Raw genomic sequence first — 13,539 nt, 5'->3', positions numbered from 1 at the left:
AAGTTTTCCCCCTTTTTTATTTTTGGAAATCAAAAAGCTCTGGTTAAGGGTGTATTGGGTGAAAATTTGTTTGAAGACAGAATTATTTAGTTACATACTCAGGATAGTAAAAGAAAAATACAGGAGTGTTTAAGATACTGCAGTTGAAATCACTAGTGATAAACCTAAGTTTATGAAGTTTCCTACCCATTTATGATGAATGGCTAAAACAAGAAATTGCTAATGTATATATACAGTTTTGAACTTCGAAGGGAATATGTAACAGTGTTGTTTAATATTTTACAATCTGGGATGCTTGACAAAGAAAAAAATTCGTATCAATTACCTGTCTTGATTTTTTTTAAATCATCTCAGCATATAATTCCACGGAGGATTCATAATAAATTACTTAAATTGATCCTTTACAGAACACACTTTTCTTTCTCTTTCCAAAATAAAACACAAAAAACATGCTCCAACTTGCATAGGAAATGTGCTGTGGTAGAAGTAAAATCTCAAATCTCCCTTCCTCAGAACTTTCTCTGCCAATTGTCATTATGTAACACGTTTCAGAATCAGGACTTTAAGTCATTCTCCTGAGTCTCTGCTAATACAGTGTCACTGTTACTTATATAGATTTATAGTCTTTCCATTTTGTTATAGGGGAATTCCTAGATCATATGCCCTCATATCAAACTGGCACAGTTTGTTAGGGGCCAAAGGAAAATTCCAGTCTAAATAACAAAAGGGTTTGGCTCTTAGGATTCTCTATTCTTCAGGCCGGTCATGTTTTATTCTTTTTCAAGTTAGATTATTCACACTTTAAGTTTTTGTGTGTGTCCCATAGCTTATAATAGTAATTTAATGGGTCACTACTTAAATAGATGGAGAGTCTTTATTGTAGACTTTTTGTCATCATATCCAAATTGGGAAAAACACCTCACCGAGTCCCAATATTCAGCTGGAGAGATACAGAAGAGAGCAGTTCACTGTTGGGGGGAGACCCAAGTTCCTGTTACAGTCGGTGACCTCCATTTCATCCTAGAGAAGAACACATGATGAGGGAACTGTCCTGCTGTCTGAATGTCACTCACTGCATCTGCCGTTGTCTGCAAGTCAGCATCGGTTACAGCTCGTGTGCCATCACCTGAGGTAGTGATAGTCCTGAGGAGTGCAGAGGATTGCAGGAAGCTATGGATAGCATGAAAGCCTTCCAAGGAGAGAGCTTCGTAAGCTTGACTTAATAACTCACACTTAATTGATTATAAAGATTGGGATCAATCACCTGATGTCCTGACCCTTTTCTAAAGTTTTAGTAACAGGTACAACTAAGTAAAAATGGTCCCAGGATTTTGAAATAGCCCTTTCTAGTCATGTTTTTCCAAATGGATGGAAAAAATGTTTACTTTTCTCAACTATTGCAGAATTGTTTCTTTTAATATTTTATACATAAAATTCATAGAAGGGTATCTTGTATTACACTGTAGTTCATAAAATAAGCTGCATTATCGTTGTACTTGTTGAACTATAGTGAGGAATTATCACTGAAATCCTAGCCAGAATCCTCTCCTACTCTAGAACATAGGTGCAACTCTCCACGTTGTGTCCCGGTTCTTTTTCACAGAAGGCCCAGTGCAAGTACTGTCATAGTGGGCAAAAACCTGTGAGTTCGTGTTCAGGCCACTGAGGTGTCCGGATCATGAAGCCGCAACTGGCCTCTGTGCACACATAACCTTAAGGCAAAAGTTGATCGCAGTACTAGTTCATCGTTTCTCAAAGGCTGCTTTGTGAAAAGGGTGTGAAGTATTGAACCAGCCAGGATCTGTTTCACCTGGAGGCCTAGGCAGAGTGAAAAAGGGAATACGGGATCTTGTACCTCCTTTACCTTTCGAGAGGTGGAGGTTAAAGGTTGTCTTTATAATTTCAAGGTGTCTCTAAAACTACCTCCACGACACTAGGGAGAAAACATGGGAGTGGCCGATATGTCTTGGTACAAAGACACCCTTCTAATTGTCCTACTTTACCAACATTTGTAAGGTTTGCGGCCATTAGGTCTCTGAAGAAAGCTGCCTTGGTTGGCCCCTACCACACAGCATTTTACACTCCAAGAGCTGCTCTTGGGGTTTTCTTTTTTGAAGCTGTTTTGGCACTAATTCCTCTTGATGATGACTCATAAAACAAATGTTGTTTTTCACATAGTTCCTGAAAGAGAAAGGCACTAATGAAAATGTCACTCGTAGTTTATAGTACTTGGGGGAAAAAAAAAAAAAAGTACAGGCTATTCTTTTTTTTTTAAACCACCCTGGGGCTTTAAGCTTTTAGCCTGCCCGAAAAGACGTTTTTACTGCAAAGTCTTGATGTATCATGAAATTCAGTTTTACCCTGAACTTTGGTCAAGCTCATGCAAAGGGTAAGGTGGGGAGGGCGACTTCCCAGAAAATCAAGGCATTCCTACCTGCGAAGTCCAAGGATAGTATTACATAGAACTATCTCCATTAGTCCCAGATCCTATTTTATTTTCCTCCTCTTCTCAAACTCTACCAGTATGCCTGTATTGGCGTCTGTGTTGTCTTTTCTGCCTTATGTGCTTGCTTCTGCATTGAGAAATTCTCTTCTACAGGATTATTCCCATCAGTATAAAAATACGCCTTGGTAGTTTACGTTTTTTAGAAACAAAGGCCACCTTTGACCCTCTTTCAAAGATCTTTCCCTGTACATTGAACCAGTTACTTGGGCAGGTAGAGACTTCTGCTTTCAAGGAGTTTATCTTTTTAATAAAGGAGACAAGTGTATAAGCATATAATTTTGAGTAGTAAAAGTGTTAGTGAGAAAAATAAACAGGAAAAAAGAATGGAAACAGATGGGAGATGACTACCACACTGCTGGCATCACTCTAAAGAGGCGACATTTGATCAGAAACTGACAAGTTAAGGAGAAAACCCTGTGAAAAGCTGGAAGCACTGTGTTTCCAGAAAGGGCAGAGCATGGCTAGTACGTGAAGGATGAGATGAGCTTAGAGAAGTAGGTGGCAGCCACAGAAGTGTGCATTTTATTTGAAATGTAGTTTGAGCCACAGGATTTTGAGCTGAGGAATGACATCTTTAGAAGATCAATCAAACTGCTGTTTAGAGGATAGACTGGGGAGGGCAGGGGCTGGAAGACCAGTGTAGAGGTTAGTCTAGTCGAAGGAAAAGGTGGTGGTTGGGACGGAGCATGGCACTCGCTGAAAGGGTCAGGCTCGCGGTTATGTTTTGTTAACAGATTTAACGAGACTCAGTGCAGATGTGAGGTGTAGGGATTATCATGGATGAATCCTAAGCGTCTAGGAATGAGACCGATCACCGGGTTTAGCAATGTAGAGGTCACTGGGATGTTAGAGCAATTTCGCTAGGGTGGTAACCTTAAAAGTCTCATTGGGGCAGGTTCATGAGAGAATGAAGAAAGAGAAATTGATGTCAATGAATATTCCAGAACTTCGCTATAAATGGTAGCAAAGAAACAGCACAAGCTAAAGAGGAAAATGGAATCAAGACCATTTTTTTTAAGACGGGGGGAAAAAAATCACACACAGTTTCTGGTGAGAAGTCGGATCCAGTAGAGACGTAAAATGTTCATGATGCAAGACTGAGCAGAGAAAACTGCTGGAGAATGTCCTGGAAAAGGGATGGAGGAGACCGTGAAGTGCTGGGTCTCACCCAGGGATGATAGAACTAACCGAGAGAACCCGGAAGGATGATGGTGTATTTAGATACAAACACTAATGTGTGGGTTGTTGTGTACAGAAGTTGCCTCTGATTGTGTCCATTTCTTCAGTGAAGTCAGAGACAAGGTCATCAGTGGGAGTGAACAGGGCTAAGGAGGTGGGGAGGTTTCCAGTCCATAGGCCTGGGACATATGTGACTGTCAGGCAGCACTGAAGGCCACTTGAGGTCAACGATCGTGATTTTTTTAAAATTAATTTATTTGACAGAGAGAAACAGCATAAGCAGGAGGTGGAGAGGGCCACAGGGAGAAGGAGAAGCTGGCTTCCCGCCGAGCAAGGAACCCAATGCCAGGCCCCTGGGATCATGACCTGAGCCCAGGACAGACGCTTAACTGACTGAGCCACCCAGGCGTCCCCGAGGATCATGATTTAAAGTGTGAAAAACCCAACACCAGGTTTACATGCTTTCTCAGCCATGTTCAGTTGTGTGACCGCAGAGACTCAGTTGGCACACCTCAAAATGTAAATCAGCTCACGTTACCCCTGTGAAAATATTTTAGAAGCTTCCCATGGCACTTAGCATGAAATCCAAGAGGAACCTGGGTGCCTCAGTCGGTTAAGGTTAACCATCTGCCTTCCACTCAGGTCATGATCCAGGCTCCCTGCTCCCGGGAGAGTCTGCTTCTCCCTCTCCTTCTCCCCTGCCCTCCCTCTGTCCCTACCCCGGCCCCCCACCCCAGCTACTGTGCTCTCTCTCAAATAAATAAATAAAAATCTTTAAAAAAAAAAAAATGAAATCCAAACTTGCTGGGCCTGCAGGGCTCTGCATGCTTGTCTCCACTGACTTTCTAACTGAAATCTTACAGATTTCAACCTCGTGGCCTTCTTGCCGTCCCTGGAACAGGTCAAGTGTGTTCGGATTAGCCTTTGTGCTAGCTGTTCTCTCTGCTCCAATTCTCCATTGCCCTTTCTTTGTCAGCTCCTTATTATCACCCAGATTTTATCCTAAGTGTTACCTCTCAGAATAACCTTCTCCGATCACCGGATCAGAAGTAGCCCCGCACTCACTCCCTCTCTTATCAGCATGTTTTAATTCTCGAGGCATTTTTACTCGCTGAGTACTGTGCTGTGGCACCTTGAACAGCGAGTGCCTGGCACATATTAGATGCTCAGTAAATATTTCTCGAACAAGTGAGCTTGGATGAAGGAAGGAAGGAATGACCACATACAATAAATCGCTAGAAAGGAAAAATAACAAGCCTCAGAATGAAAATATTTCCAAAACGTCAACTTGTTCATTTTCTCTCTGTTTCCACTTAAACTAAGGAAAAGCATAAAAGTCACAGCTGAAATAGCAAATACAGCCAACACCCCATCTTGAGTTGGTCGCTGGCAGGGCAGAAGTTCAGAATAAAATCCTTTCAAATTACATTATTGCTGAAATCTTTTCTGACCTCTCAGCTGAGTCACTGTTTATTTTATAAGAAACCTAACAACCTTAGAAGAATATTTGTTTTCTCAGCCTTGCAGAAATGGAAGTAAAAGAACTGAACACCAAATAGGAGAAAGGAAAAAAAATTTTTTTTAAAAGATTTTATTTATTTATTTGACAGAGATCACAAGTAGGCAGAGAGGCAGGCAGAGAGAGAGGAGGGGAAGCAGGCTCCCCGCTGAGCAGAGATCCCGATGCGATGCGGGGCTTGATCCCAGGACCCCAGGATCATGACCTGAGATGAAGGGAGAGGCTTAATGCACTGAGCCATCCAGGCGCCACCCCATTAAAATATTGAATGAGAAAGGAAAATGTTAAGCAACACTGTAATATCACCTTTGAAGTTAATTTCACATTAGAAATCGTTTCCTTTCTTCCTCCTTAGGGGGTCATTGGGCTATACATGTCAGGACCCTCTCTTTCCCTGGTGACAAAATTGGACTCATTTTCTTCATTAACTCCTAAATTTGTGAAGACTCCCTTAGCACAGTCTCCGAGCTCACTTCAGCTCCTGCCTGCCAGCGCGCTCCATGGGCTTCCCGCCCACCTGAGTGCACGGAGCTGATTGCATAACTTCTCAATACCATCACGGATTTTATCTTCCTTTTATTTTTGTCTCTGACATTTTCCTGCCGGGAACCGGGTTTAACATACATACTCCATACGTACTTTAGACAGCTGACAAAATTCAGGCTACTTACATTTCCAATTTAAAAGAAAAATTTGCTGGGCGCCTGGGTGGCTCCGTCGGTTAAGCGGCTCAGGTTATGATCTCAGGGTCCTGGGACCGAGCCTCAGCAGGGAGCCTGCTTCTCCTTCTCTCCCTGCCCCCCCACCTACTTATGCTTTCTCTCTCTCTCAAATAAAAAAATAAAATCTAAAAAAAAAATGTATTCTATAGTACTACAGAAATAGGAGTCAGCCAAGGTTTCTGAGAGCAACGGTTTCCTCTCTGCTCCACAACTCACACCCTGGTAGATGCCTTCACTGCCACTGGGAATTTCACCTGCAGGATTACTCTGCGACCCCACCCTTTATAATTCTCTATATCAGACCTCGCACCTACTCTTATTCTTCAACACCCAGCACCCGTGTGGTACATCTAGGGTGACCAGGATTTTGGCTTTCGGATTTCCCTTACTTTGCAATTTATCACTGAAGGTTTGGATCTAAATTTGAGTAACCGCATGACTCAAAAGTTACAGAAATGTGATTCTTTCAAAAACATTTCATAACTCAGAGTTTTACTAATTTAGACAGAGTCCTTCCCCACCCCGTTTCTGAATAAGTTTTGCTGCGTTTTTAGGTAGCCAAATGATAGGTTGCTAAGGAATGTCTTATTCTGGGGGTCTACTAGATAGAAAGATTGGCTTTTCTCAAGTTTTGTCCTCATATTTTTATTGGGTTGGCAATTTGATACATTCCAACAGCCCCATATGAAAAATAGACCTGAAAGTTTCTTAACCTTAATTCCAAATTATTTATTTGTTCCGGTTTCGAGTTAGACTTTTTTAAAAAGAATGCAATAAGGAGTGATAATAGAGTAAGCAGGTCCTTTGTTTCGTTCAGCTCATTCATAATTGCTTTCTCTCCAGCTCAACTTTGCAATTAGTGTTGTTCACAAGAATTTTAGCAAACCTTTATTTTTAAAGGAATTTCACTCCCCCAGCTAATAAACAGGTAGTTAAAAAGTGCATATGCTCAAGATGGACCTACCATAAGGCCAATGACACTTCAACCCTGGGGCCCCTCACTTCACAGCCTCTTCTAAGACACACACGGTCACACCTAATTTTGCATTCATAATTTGTATTTTTTTTTCCTTCAACAAGGCCCTGAAAAGCTTAGGCTTCACAAAATGCGGGTCTGCCCCGGATTTCATACGCACTTCTTTCTACACACTGATATGTCCAGGACCAGCTTCCAACGCACACTGGTCTTTTCTTCCTTCCCCTCATGTGTCCTATAGGAACCCACAGACAGTACGCACAAACTGAACTCAGTGTGGTACGGGAGCCCCCGCCAGACTCCAGCCTCCCAAGCCTGCTCTTCCTCCTTCTCGTCTTACTTCGGTGGATGTCCCCATTGTATATGGGATTAGTTCTCTACTCTCGAGAAAGATCCTGATTTTCTCTTTTCCCTCAACTGTTTTTTCCAATCCAGCTCCAAGTCATCTCATCCCATCCGCGCACGCCATCCAGCCCCGTAGTTTTCTACCCCATTTCTTCACAAGACTCCCGTTGGTCTCCCTCACTCAGCAGCCCCCCTTCCAATCTCTATATTTTGCCAGAGTCCTCCGTAAAAAATCAGATAACTTTTATCCCCTGCCCTGTTGTTTTAAACATACCCCACTGCCTTCAGCATAAAATTCAAACTCTTTACCAAGACGGACGAGACTGCTTTCTGCCCTGGGCTATGGACTCATCTCTCGATCCCTAACCCAGAACTTGTCCTCTTCAGACCCCACCCGTGAGCACACTGGCCTCTGAGGGTGATTCTCCTCTGACTCCCACATATTCCTCTTTGCCCAGATCACTCCTTCAGGATTCTGCTTCGGCATTCTCTCTCTCAGGAAGATGTCACAAAGGACATCCTCTAATATATGTGATTTTCCTTTGTGCCTGCCAACAACGGGAAATATTTGTGATGCTCTGTATTTTCTTGCCCGCCTCCTCCACGGAAGAAGCTCGGGACTCCTCGTCTCCTATGTCCTCAGTTCTTTCCTAGCACAGTGTCGGGTGCCTAACAGATGATCATGAAAGAGCTGGTTAAACAATATCTGAAGTGGAGGGGAAGGGAGAAGTGTGGAAAAGCCAGACTGTCTCACTGAATCTGCCCACATGCCTCTTCCTCCTCCCGTTGCACAGGCTGTATTAGACTGTAGATTAACTCATATCCCGAGACCGGATCAAAACGTGTTGTGCTTTTACACCGTTATCCATGATGGAATTCCACACACCCCCCCCCCAATAAGGAATTTAGCACTGGCCTTGTTTACAAGTTATCAATTGATCAGTGGATACTTTTTGATCATTTACTAGGAATCCGTATTACACTAGGCACTGCACAGAGAGGTTTCATAGGAAGGATAACGAGCAGAAACCATTCCTGGAAACCAATATGTTACAACTTCGTTAAGGAGGTGAAACCGCCAGGGTCTTAGCTAAGGCAGTAGAGAAGACAATGGAACGGGAAAATATTAAAAATCCAGGAGAAAGAAATATGCTCCAGGGCTAAGTTTATGCAGGACTTCAACGACGAGGATTTGCGTTGTCTTTTAAGGCATAAGGATGCCGGGTTAAATCGTCAATGATATATAGAATGTCGTAATAGAAGGAGAGATAAAGAGATAAGTGTGTGTGAGGTAAATTCCTGGAAAGAAAATTGTTTCATGGGAGCGAAAAGAGAATTTCAAGAAAGAGTAGGGGTGGTAGATTAATGTGGTTTAAAAAAAATTCTGTTTCCTTTATCCCATCAAAAGCTTAAGTCAATTTCTTACACCCCTTCATTCTGGGCCGGTATCGGGACTTGTAGGGTGTTAGAAAATAATGGGAGTACTGCGGTGTGACTTCTAGAATGTACACTTCGCAGGCCTTACAGCTCCTGCTTCTACTGCCTTTGAACGTTGCCCAGAATCTGCCATGTGAGGAAGCCATATCAGCCTTCTGGGGGCCGAGACCCTGTGGAGGACAACAGAACCACCCCAGCGAGTCAGCACCCACTCTCATCCACGTTGGTGAGGCTCTCTTATACCGTCCAGACTGATCGGCCCTCCTGCCATGTCGACCCATGGGGGCGCCCAGGAGGAATGAGCAGGAGCACCGCCCAGGCAAACCAAAGCATCCTGGGAAATGGGAGTAGTATATTTTAAGTCCTGACATGTGGGGATGGTGTGCTACACTTCAACAGACAACTGATGGGAAACACGGATAGAGCAGAATGAGAAATGAAGACTGGCCAGTAGGTTTGGAAGTTTTCAGTGTCCTGGCTTCTTAGTCCTGGAAAAGGCCTAGAATCTAAATCAAGTCCCCAAATGGATGCATAAGAACTGAGGTTCTCAGTTATTTGAATCGTGTATCAGTAATTCATAGTCTTGTTCAGATTCTGTGCTCCCCAAGAAACTCAGTTGGCTTCAACTTGCATAAAGCCAGGCAATGTGATGATCAGGCCAAGGGTCTAGCCAGCCTTCCTGACAATCAGATTTCCTTGTAAATGAATAACTTTCATTTTCATTGTAGTTTTTAAAAAACAGGGCTTTATCTATATTAAAAATTAACTCTACAATTTGATATTTAACTCACAGCTTGAATTAAGAGAGGTCTTTCTGCCTGCTAAAGTGAAATATTTAAAAAAATGCAAACCACGTCTAAGTGCATAAAATACAAAGCAGAAATTTTCCAAATCCTACTCTGAATAAATACGTCCACGTAGAGTGACCATGAAATCACCTCGCGGGTTCATTCTTCCATCAGATTCCTGTAGCAATCATTTCTGTGGGGCCCACTGAGAGTGTTTTTAGAAGAAATTCCCAAACTGTAAATAAGTAGCACCCTCCCATTAAAACCCAAGAACAAGTATTCCCCACGTTGTTGAGTGTAATGATTTAATGCTAGGAAGAAGAACAAGCTCTGCTTCATTCCGGGCCCCTGAGCATCACCTCCTTCCCTGCAGTTCAACACTTAGAGATCTGAGTTCTGTTACTCAAAAGGAAAGAGTTTTCTACAGCCCACGCCTAAATTAAGCTGCTTAAACAATCTCTCTCTGTGAGATGTATTTAACCACCTTCCAGCTGCCATCCACAGGAGAAACTCTTCAGCTTTCTGAAATTCATCTTGATTGTGCCGTATTTGGAATAAATGCAGTCATTTGAACCCAAGGGTGTTCCTGGTCATCTCAGCCTTCACAGGTGGTTAAGGCTTCAAGGTGACCTACACGTTTGAGAGTGGAAGGAGGCCCATGGTTCTGGCATGAAGTACGGGGGGTGGGAGGATATGACATTCCAAGATTTACCTGAAACCCCAAACAAAAAAATCCCCTCCTTCGTGGGGGACCTAGGGAGATGAGAAGAGGTTCTTCGAGCATTACTGAAAAGAGCTTTGAAAGGTTCACCTGCTAGAAAGCACTGGTTATTCTAATTCCTTAGCTTAGTCACCCAGATTCATCACACGGCACCTGGGTGGCTCAGTGGTTTAAGCCTCTGCCTTCAGCTCAGGTCATGATCTCAGGGTCCTGGGATCGAGCCCCACATCGGGCTCTCTGCTCAGCAGGGAGTCTGCTTCCTCCTCTCTCTGCCTGCCTCTCTGCCTGCTTGTGATCTCTGTCAAGTAAATAAATAAAATCTTAAAAAAAAAAACCAAACTGAAATTGTGCTTTAAGATATGGTTTCAGGCCAAAGGGAATATCCTGAAATAATTTCAGATGTGAGATCATCATTTGGTTGTATATAAAAGCTTCATTTTTTTTTTTTTTACAGGAGCGTTGTTCAGAGAGCATGAACGTTAATACTTACGCTTTTGCCAGCTCCGCTGATATTTGTTCCAAAGAGCGTCCCTTTGTCTCGGGTATAAACACAACAACAAAAGCCAGGGATGCGAAGCTCATGATTGCATATATAAAGCAAACCCACGGCAAGCCAATGAGATCTACAAGGGACAAGAGAGACTGATTAAAAATGTGCTTTGCCTTGCTTTGATCCCATTTTGTGGACAAAATGCTTCTTGGGGTATAAATAAAAACATGTGTATTTTCAAACATGCTGGTAGTATCCTGGGAAGTAGCAACCACAAGTTGAAAATATAGCCAACCTCTGTAAGTTTCTTTTTACAGACTACCCCAGCTTTCTCTCTTACAGCCTTATGACTATCACAATTTAAACCCAACGCCATCTTCTTCGTGAGCGTGCCTTTCTTTTTCGAAATGGTAATATGCCTGCTCATTGCAAACAAATAAAATAAAATAAAATAACCTCAAATGACACAGAAACTTCGAAAGCAGAAGGTCAAATATCTCCTCTGGCTCCTTACCCTCACATGTCCCCTTCTCGGGAGAAACGACTGTGGCAATTGGGTTTCTATGCGTTGGACATTTCTAAAGACACTGATACAGACGCACTTTTCTTGAAATGAGCTCACCCTTCTTTACCCTTATTATTCAAATAAATCATTTCGTGTTGGCAGTATTTTCTCTTAGTAGCTGGCAGCATGTTTTAATGCCTCCTCCCAGATTCAGGGGAAGAAGTGTGAACAGGTCTAAGGAAAGGCACTCGCTTGCTAAGAGTCATCTGCAAGCAGTCACACCCTCAGGTGCTGTCCTATCTGGCCTGACAGCCTAGAGTGGCCTCTGACCGCTGCTAGCCACAGGTACAGTCCCTTGGCAGTTCCTGACCCTGGTCAAGTCACATGAAGTGGCGAGAGGTGACCCCCCCATGCACCGGGAGCCTGCCGTGTGCGTCGTGCCCCACCCCGGGGGCTCAGGAGCAGGAAGCCCAGCCTGGGGGAGCAGCGGGGAAGAAGCTGGGTCTTTACAAACACAGGCTCTGACTGACCACAGCCAGAAACAGGGCAAACAGCCCTTCACAGCTGCACCCACCGATCCCCACTGGAGGCCAGGAGAACTGACCGAGCAGGTCCGTAGTGAGGCGGCACGGCAGATGCAGCCTGGAAAGATCTAAGCATATTAGCCACCTGTCCGTCAGTCGTGCTGAGGTGAGGCAAAGCGGGAAGAAGGGACTGCAGGACAGCTCTTATGGTGGTTTTAATGAAAGTCCCGTCCCTCTGTGCTTCTCTTGCTGCGGGCACAGGTTTTTGCCCCAGTGAGTGCTTAATAAAGTGCTTGTAGAAAGGGTCCTCCTTTCCTCTCTGGGCCAGGAAACCAGAATACAGACAGAGAAAAAACCCAAACAAAACAAAAGTTCACCTCATCAAACCTGCCCTCTGTTCCATTTGAGTACTTTCGGTAATAAGGAGCTTACCCCTTTGGAAATTCTCACTGCATGGGGGGGGGGGGGGCTGGCCCCGCCTCTTACAAAGGTCTTCCTCCCTGATTCAGAAGCCCAAGTCTCCCCTTCAGGAGCTTTAGCTCAGAGGTTCTGCTTTGCACTTGGGTCTGCTCTCCATCCCTTCTTCAGGACAGCAGGACAGCCCACAGCCATGCAGATACCTGCCTGCCCCCCTCCCTTCCCTGAGCACCCTCTCGCCCCAGCCAAACACCCTGAACTCTTGCAACCGCCCGCACAGACCACAGGTCCCACACCCATTCAGGTGCATCCCCGCCCCCCATGGTAGACACACGGCAACACTGAAAATTTCTAAGCAATCCTCTTAGGATAGTTTACTCAGAGCTGAGCACAAATGCAGCTGCATCCTGACCACTGTCCAGTGGGTTGGTTTCCCCGGAACACACTGCCTTTATTGATATGGCTGAAGTTGCCCTGAAAAGGCTGGTGTCCAAGGGCTTGCTGCCAAGCAGAAGCCTTATGTCTTGTACTTGGAAAATTGATTCTTTGAAAGTAAGTACAGGTTTCCCTGCTCTTGGCAAGTTTGCGTTATGCCACTCTGCTTTTCTCAAAGATCCACATTAGTATCTGTTTTCGCTAACTGAGAGAAATCCCAAGAGGATTTTCGCTCTCCAGAAGTGGTAGCTGCTCCTCTGCATCACGCCCTCTTGGCTTCTGAAAAGTTTCCTAGAGACGCTCTAGTTTCAGACAGTGAGAGAAACCTGCACTGAATTTCAAGCTTAGTCTAGTGAAATGTCATCTACAGGTTCATTCCAGGATTTTTAAGTGAACGTGTTTTCCGAAAATTTGCTCTAAATGCAGAAGTACTTCTCAATGTGCATTAACTCTCCTATAGGTTAGCTATCCTTCCCAGGGATTTGTGTCCTCTTTTTCCACCCCTGATCATTTCCATTCTTCCTTCTATTTTTTAATTTAAAAAAAATTTTAAGCATAGTTGACACACAATGTTACATTGGCTTCAGGCGTACAGTATAGTGATTTGTCAGGTTTATACATTATGCTGTGCTCCCTCCATTTTTTCCTCTTATGTTTCTCTTTTTCCATATCAAAGAGCAGATAAAGGGGTGTGTGTGTGTGAGAGAGAGAGAGAGAGAGAGAGAGAGAAGGTAAAAGGCACAGGTCTATGCATGTGATCTCAGTAAGATCAGTATGGTTGGTGCTAATGACTAATTCCTTCATTTCCTTTAATCTGGGTCTATTTCTAAAAATGTGGGACATAAACATTTGAAATTTTACATAAAAACCCAAACCATACTTAATTAATAACTCTGAAAGTTTATTTCCCAAAGTAGATGTACTAAAAAAAAAAAAAAAAGTGTTGATAAGATTCAGAAGTACTATACCTTTTTG

General features: G+C 43.6%; 1 protein-coding gene across 6 annotated transcripts in view; it reads right to left on the bottom strand.

Moving 5' to 3' along the window:
- Position 1: 1 nt before the first annotated feature.
- Positions 2 to 13,539, bottom strand: part of SLC2A12 (solute carrier family 2 member 12) — a 52,601-nt gene continuing 39,063 nt past the window's right edge. For 3 of the 6 annotated variants that reach the window (XM_080806310.1, XM_080806314.1, XM_080806313.1), the window contains 2 exons: positions 10,684 to 10,816; positions 2 to 1,020 (listed from right to left, as the gene is read on the bottom strand). In XM_080806310.1, coding sequence (XP_080662436.1) covers positions 966 to 1,020; positions 10,684 to 10,816 — 188 coding nt within the window. In that variant the 3' untranslated portion in view covers positions 2 to 965. Of the gene's footprint in view, positions 2,182 to 5,268; positions 5,410 to 10,683; positions 10,817 to 13,539 lie in introns of those variants that run through there. The other 3 variants (XM_080806309.1, XM_080806311.1, XM_080806312.1) reach the window with 2 other exon arrangements.

This window comes from Martes martes (assembly GCF_963455335.1).
Source record: "Martes martes genome assembly, chromosome: 6".
In the NCBI taxonomy this organism is placed as follows: domain Eukaryota; kingdom Metazoa; phylum Chordata; class Mammalia; order Carnivora; family Mustelidae; genus Martes; species Martes martes.
This window is presented reverse-complemented; position numbering and strand designations above follow the sequence as displayed.